The sequence below is a fragment of the Asparagus officinalis genome, chromosome 5, assembly GCF_001876935.1.
Source record: "Asparagus officinalis chromosome 5, Aspof.V1, whole genome shotgun sequence".
Lineage (NCBI taxonomy): Eukaryota > Viridiplantae > Streptophyta > Magnoliopsida > Asparagales > Asparagaceae > Asparagus > Asparagus officinalis.
In genome coordinates this window covers 123,715,538-123,722,925 of record NC_033798.1, presented here as the reverse complement: position 1 = coordinate 123,722,925, position 7,388 = coordinate 123,715,538, and the positions used below count along the sequence as shown (strand labels likewise).

At 38.7% G+C, this 7,388-nt stretch overlaps 1 protein-coding gene across 2 annotated transcripts; it reads right to left on the bottom strand.

Annotated features, from left to right (window-relative positions):
- Positions 744-5,478, bottom strand: LOC109841098 (GDSL esterase/lipase At2g04570-like). Of its 2 annotated transcripts, none has more exons than XM_020409964.1 (3): positions 4,956-5,478; positions 1,479-1,989; positions 744-1,070 (listed from the first exon to the last, which is right to left on the bottom strand). In XM_020409964.1, the coding sequence occupies exons 1-3, from the start codon at positions 5,313-5,315 to the stop codon at positions 877-879; spliced, it is 1,065 nt and encodes a 354-aa protein (XP_020265553.1). In that variant the 5' UTR covers positions 5,316-5,478; the 3' UTR covers positions 744-876. The 2 variants fall into 2 exon arrangements, with proteins under 2 accessions (XP_020265553.1, XP_020265554.1); XM_020409965.1 differs by having other exon boundaries at positions 1,479-1,971; positions 4,956-5,464.

The window sequence follows — 7,388 nt, the reverse complement described above, 5'->3', positions numbered from 1 at the left end:
GCCAGCGAGACAGTATTTGCTGTCTCGCCAGCGAGACAGTGTTGAAATGGTCAAAACCACCTTTGTAACTGCCCTACACGTGTCCATTAACTGCCAAGGGACGTGGGAAACATCGTGGGCGAAAATCACGTGGATAACTGCCAAAATAACGGAGTTTGAAACGTGGGAAAGCAGTTAAAACGAAAACTGCATGCGGTTACTGTTTCCGAGACAGTATTTGCTGTCTCGCGGGCCGAGACAGCAAACACTGTCTCGCCCAGCGAGACAGTAAACACTGTCTCGCCAGTCTAATTTCGTCGTTTGTTGAGTTTTTTCAGTTATGAACCCCAGAGGCTATAAATACCCCCCCTAGGGTCACTACTGAGGAGGATCGAGCATATTTTCGAGCAATCCAGAACAGAGAGAGCAGATTTGAGATTTCGTGCAACTCTTTGAAATTAAGCTTTGACTTGATTTTAAGAAGAACGGCTATCTTACTTTGATAAGATATCGTTTCAAGTTCTCACTTCGATAAACGAAGTCAGAATCAGTAAACCCCCTTCACGATCTGTGATTCGGCGGTCCACGAACCAAAGCGTTCCCGGCACAGGCAAAGTCCCACAAAAACAAGAATCGATAGACGATTTTTGTGTTATTTTCTCAAGAGTTGTAAATTTTGCTTTGTTGTGTAAAAAAGATCTTATAAAAAGATTATTTCTTTGAATTTGTTGTAATCAAAAGAAGATATAGTGAATTCCTCAACAGAACCAACTTTTGCTGAAAACAGCTAGGTAAGATTATGAATAAACACACACACAATAATACTACATGTACAATTACAAATGCACGCTTGTATACAAAAACATGTACTTGTTTCCTCAATTACTAATTAAGCTCTCACACGAACTCAGCTAAGCTCGTGTTGAGTGTAGAGATCGCCATCAAACGGTTCACCTTCTCCGTAGGATGAAACGAATCCCAAAACATGTACTTGTTTGCATCGGCACACGTGTGAGGATCCCATTCGTTGCATAAATATCCCATCTCATATTTGCCCGTAGCGCAACATCCTTCGCGTACATTCTCGAGTCCTAGCATCACACGTTGGACATGATAAAAAAAAAATCTTATCGCAAAAGCGGGTGAAATAAAATTAATATGGAGCTCAATCTAGGCTAAAATAAATCCTACGGGAAAACCATGCTAATGATGATTATGATTAAGAGTAGGCGAAGTTGCTAATTGATCATGTAAGTTTACTAGTATTTTTATTTTATTTTCCGTTTCAGTTTAAGAATTTTGAGCCATAGACTATCTTTTCTATATATTAAAAAAAAAAAGATGAGAGAAAAGGGCCAAATACGGGTCTATCTGTAAGACATTGACTTCGTGTGATACCTTTTATTTGAGAAATACCCTATAGTATAGTGTGTATCTAGTATTAATCCAAATATAAAATAAAAAACCAAATGGGCTTGCAGTTAATGGGCCTGACTTACCATAAAGCGACGGATTCTGAATAATTGTCAATGAACGCTCATAAACCGCATTATACCTAAGCCTTAACCCAGGAAGCGACGCACAAAGCTCCTCAATCGAAGCCTGAAGCTTAACATTAAAATCTCGCGCCACTTTATTGTACTCCTCGATGCAACCGTGTCCATTCAAAACATTTGTAGTTCTCTCCAATGGCAAACAGCCCATTGGGCTTAGGCCGGTGAAAGAAATTTTGCGGGCCCCCAACCAATAAATTTTTCTTATAAACTCTCCGGCGAGCCCGATTAAGAAATCCTCGTATTGGTCCACGGTGAACTGCTTGAACCGGCCCGTTACAAAAGCAAAGTAGTTCTCTAGGAAGTCGTTGGTCCCGATGCTGATGATGTAGATCGCTTCGCTTATTACGTATTTTGTTTTTTCCCTGCCGAGATATCGCCTTAGTTTCTTTTGGTAGTCTTTGAAGTACTCCACCTCTCGCCACAATGGAATGACTCCCTGAAAAACAACATAAAGCTTATGACGGCCCAACATAAGGCCCAGTGGAAGATCTTCAGAGGCTTAAACACAATATTGTTAAGATAATAAAATCTAGTCCTTAAAAAATCCTGATAGTTGACTCGATTTAAATTTTGGTCCAAAATCCAGAGTTAGACAGTCTGCCACAGTGTACTCCAAAGTAGGGGTGGGCAAAAACCGAAACAAACAGGTTCAACCGAAAAAACCGCCCGAAAAAATGGATCGGTTAACCGAACCGAATTAAATGGATGAGAAGAAGTCTCTAAACCGTCCGAACCGAATTAAACCGGTCTGGATCTGGTTTGAACCCCTGAACCGCCCAAAAAAAACCGAACCGAATTCTTAAACAAAAAGTAGCTGCGAGCCTTGGGTGTGAAGAAAATTTATGGCTGAATGTTTAGCATTTAAGAATTGTGGGGTGGAGTTTATACTAACATATATTTGAGTACGCTGATATAGTTAAGTGAGATTTCCGTAAATCAATACAAGATGTTGAGGTTGAAGGATAAATTTAGTGTTTTGGTCAAATTTCAGTGATAACATGAATACAGCTTGCTGGTGCTGGATATCAAATTAACCTATAGTATAGGCTGTCAAGGATATAAGATAATTCTTGATGAGAAAAAGGCAGCTAAAAATTAACGAAAATCATCAAAAGGTGTGTGCGCCTGCCAAACATTGTTCTTTCTCTAAAAAAGGCTACATAATTACATGGTCCTCCTAGTGTATTAAGCTAGTTATATTCAGATCATACAATTTGATTAAGTGGCTTTGTACAGTTTTGATTGTTTCTTTTCAGTTTTGATTGCTTCTTTTCAGTTTTGGATATAACTAAAACTTACCCAGATTTTTGTGAAATGGAGTTAATTCGGTTCAAAACCGAACTGAATTTTGGTTGGGCCGAATATTCGGATGAAGGGGAAAAATCTGGATCTGGATGAGAGTTTTGAGAATCCGAAAAATTCGGATTGGATGCGGATTGGGCTTAAAACCGAACCGAACCGAATACGCCCAGCCCTACTCCAAAGCTTGCAACGGGACAGAAATGACTTGTATTTGTTGAATACCTGGCTACTTCAGTGAGCCATGTAGATGCGGGCCCACTTCCCATAAAGTGAATTAAAATGGTGGGCCAATAGACAGCCTTGGGCCCTTTCACAAGAATAATGGCCCTGCCCTGATTGCACATTGGTCTTGAAATCATGAAAGTAGAGTTCCAAGGATAAACTTTAATACAACTCACTGAAACATGCAAATACAGGGAAAACTGGTCGAACTTGATGTTTTCCAACTAGTCAACAGTTTCGGGCCCATATTATTAATGATAAGTCATTATTGGGGTAGTGGAGTGAGGATTAGTATATTGATGCATAATTGGGCATCCATTTGAAAACACTACTAATGCTAAGAGTAGAGATTATTGTATAATTTTTCCTATATAAACAGATTAGTCTAGTGTGTGTGTGTGAAGTGGATAAATATCCGGTCTAAGAGAATTGTCTTACTTAAAAAATTGAGATAGGATCATAAAAAGTTAAGAGAAGAATAAAATGATATATGAAAAGTAATAGTATAAGATGTTATTTTTGTACATTAATTGCATTCTCTAATTTCCCTCAGAGGAAGAGACTCAAAAATGCTCAAGTACTATCACTTGATGTCTATATTTCACTATTTTTCTAAATAGTAGCATTTTAAGTAAGGGTTTTTTAGATATTAGTCCCCTAAATCTTCATTGATTGTATATTAGTAATTAACTTAAATCTTAAAAATTGCATAGTAGCCCCTCAAATCCTATAGGGTATTGTAATCCTTCTAGTTAAATCGAGCTAGATTCGAGAGGAATATTTAGTGATCAAATCTAACGGTTGGAGGCAAAGCAACAATTTCATCCCTCTATTATGTTCTCAACTTACTTTTTAATGGGTTTAAACCAATGCCCGCTTAAAAAAAATCCCAAATCTACTTGAGTTATTCTTCTCTAATAGTTAAAAAAGAAACTTAACCCAAAATTGAGCTTTTACAAAGGCCGAAAACATCAGAGGGAAGGGTAATCTCGTAATTACAAATGTTTTATTAGGAGTTAACCTAGTCGTGGTTAGAGTTTTTTTAATTGAAATACTAACCGAGGGATCATTTCGCAAGACCGTATAGAATTTGAGGGATTAATGTGCAAATTTTAAGATCCGAGAGGCTACTGTGCAATTATTAAAGATGTAAGGGGCTACCATCCAAAAAAAACCCTTCGAGTAAATGTCACCATGCTTGATTGCCATTTCCTCGTAGATATCCCACTCAATAGCTCGTATGCTGTCCCACGGTAAACTTCAAGTAGTAAATTTCTTGCCAGCCAATAAATGTGACTCTGATACGGTCATATCAGACGCATTTGCTTGAGCCTGAGAATTCCGTATGGTTTGATTTTGCTCTTATTATTTATGTGTCAGCAGAATCCTCTTCAGGACGCAAACAGTAGACAAAACTATCTAAAATAGCATCACCACATACAATCCCTCGCTTGTAGGAGTAGCCGAGTAGGCACACAAGGAGAGTTAATTTAGACCATGACACAAGAATGAAAAAAATAATAATAAATCTTTACTCCTAGACAAAACATATCATTAATGCCTTGAGACCCAAATAGGGGACTCAAGGCATGGGACAGGTGAGGTGTCACCATCCGGTTGCATGATGCACTGTTTATGAACAGTGCATCATGCAACCGGATGGTGACACCTCACATGTCCCATGTATTGGGTCCCCTATTTGGATATCAACACTCTTTATACCTTAGTTTTAAGAGATCTCTGCATCTGAAAGTTCAAGAATAATTATCATCTTAGAAATTTAACAGAAAAAGCCTCATGTATGATCATCAATAAAATTAAGGGTTGCATTAGCGAGGCTTTTTTTTTTGTTAAAATTTTTTTACCTGAGAAGGTTAACAAATGAAATAAACTCACCAGAACATCCGACGTCGCGTTATCCAACCCAGTCCCCGCCGACGCAAAACAAACGCCGGTCGCGAAGTCCCGGATCGAATAAGAGGGGTCGAGGTAAGCGGGCACGACCGGCCCGAGCCCGACCGCCTCCGATATGAAATCCGTGGCCAACCTCCCGTTACAGAACCTCCCCGTCGGTCTCCCCCCTATAAAATCCCGACCGTACGGTCTGAAATTGCTCTTCAGAACCGTCGGGATCCTATTGTTGTTGCCGGTGTCGACTGTCGAGTCCCCAAATACTATAATAGCGGGGATTCTAGCAGAAAATGAGCTGCCAAGAGACAGAAGAATTGAGAGGAGGAGGAGGAACGCTCGGTGCATTTTGTGTCTAAAGCTAGTTGTCTCGGTTAGTAGGAGTTGGAGCGGTACGTGGTGGTGGGGGAATAAATAGAGAGAGCTTAGGATGCGTCGTGTTGGTGTTAAATGTTTTCGGTGAAGGGGTTTCAATTGTGAAGAGAGGGGAGGGGAGTATTACCGCTTCTTGGAGTTTAAATGCAGGGTGAAACGTGGAGACATTTCTTTGGTTTTAGCGCTCTCTCTCTCATTGTTGAGATCAGCGACAATGCGATGCATGCACCACCGTCGAGAGAGTGAAATATTTAATTTAAATGTTTCAATTTATTGCGGCATGATGTATCAAATTAAAATGTAAATATCCTTGAATTGTGTACACGTACTAATGAATCAGGATTAGTATAATTTCTCAAAGGGATTGGGCCTTTGTCAGTACAGGTTTAGATATTATTCATTAAAGATAGATAATAACGAGTTCACTTTTTCAATCATAATTATTTGTTATTTGGGAATGATTATGGTTTGTCTTGAATAAATGTGAGATGAATACAAGTCGCTAAAAATGTAACTGTGCTAGCTGAAATAAGTGCATATCTTCCATTGCCAAATGAAAATATTTTTTTATGTTTTAAATCACATGTGCTACAGTGGTAACTTGCATGATATTAGATGAATACAAGTCACTAAACAGCGAGAACTTTTACTAACAACCCAACACACACATACAACAAAAAAAGTAAGTATTAACATTTGCGTTTTGTAGAAAACCCCCAATAAATTTCTGCATTTACAGATAACCCTATAAATTAGAAGCATAAAACACCAAAAAAGTCATTTTGAAGTTATTTGGGTTTAGTAATTTACCCAAGAGATAATGGAGGGTTTTGCAGAAGTTATTGGGGGGTTTATTCTGATTTTGAAAAGTTATTGGGGATTTAGTATAAAATGCTGAAAGATAATGGCAAATTCTCGTTAACCAGCAGGATGCAATCTCTATGGAGAGTGCTCCTCCCTACCTTTTGTTGGTGCATTTGGAGTAGTCGGAACAACTCTATATTCAATGATTCCCAGACCTGACGCAGCGTGTAAGTGATAACCTCAGAATTTACCACGGGGTGTTCTCTGAATGCACAAAGAACGATCTCCGAATCCACGAAGAACTTTGAATCCACGAAGAAAATATTAAAAGAGAAATTTTATTGACAAAAAGTTATACCTCTAGGGCTTACAATACTCTGCTTAAATAAAAAATGAACAAGACTCCTACTATGACTCAAACTTTACAAAAAATAGAAATAACAAAACTCTTCCTAAAAGACTCTCTAGGATTAGGGGAGTAAATCGATCAAATTTGGAATCAAACCGGATTTGCTTCCTAATCAAAACAGACTCCTAATATATTACCTAAAATAGTAAAAAAATTGACAAAACGTTGATATCTCTCAATTTCAGAGGGAATTTGGCAGAACGGACGGTCACAAACCGAACATCGATGGGTTTAGTTGACTCTGTCTCGAAAAATACGCGATTTACATATATAATTTGTCCAATTCTGACTTACGGTTTGAGAGATATGACCCGTTATTAATGCAAATTATTTTTCTCGACCGGGTCCGCATTTGGGCTTGTGTCGGTTCTGCTTCTCCATGAATTTGTTCGCAGTGTGTTCTACATCAAGACCTCCCCTCAAAAGCTTGCATCTAACATAGCACATTTTGTGCTATTTTGGATAGGATTTTCCAATAGTAGAAATGCCGAGCGTGTGTACAAGACAGCAAGAGACCACAGGGTGAGGAACCTGCTGCATGACGAAGTAGAAGATGCGGCTGGCGATAACCTTCTCAAGGCCCCATAGCCTCATTTTTTTTCATCAATGTTCAAGACTTCGGTTTCTGATTTGGGTCTTGGGTTTTAGGATTGTGTCTGCTATAAACTTTTATGTGCTTGGAACTATGTGGTGTAAATATCGGTATGCTGTATGTCCACCCTTAGCAATATGTTAGTTGCCTTTTAATGGGGTCTTGTCGAATTTATCTTACATTTTTACTATGCATTAGGTGATGACAAAGTCCTCTCCCTAATCTCTAGATTAATCATTTG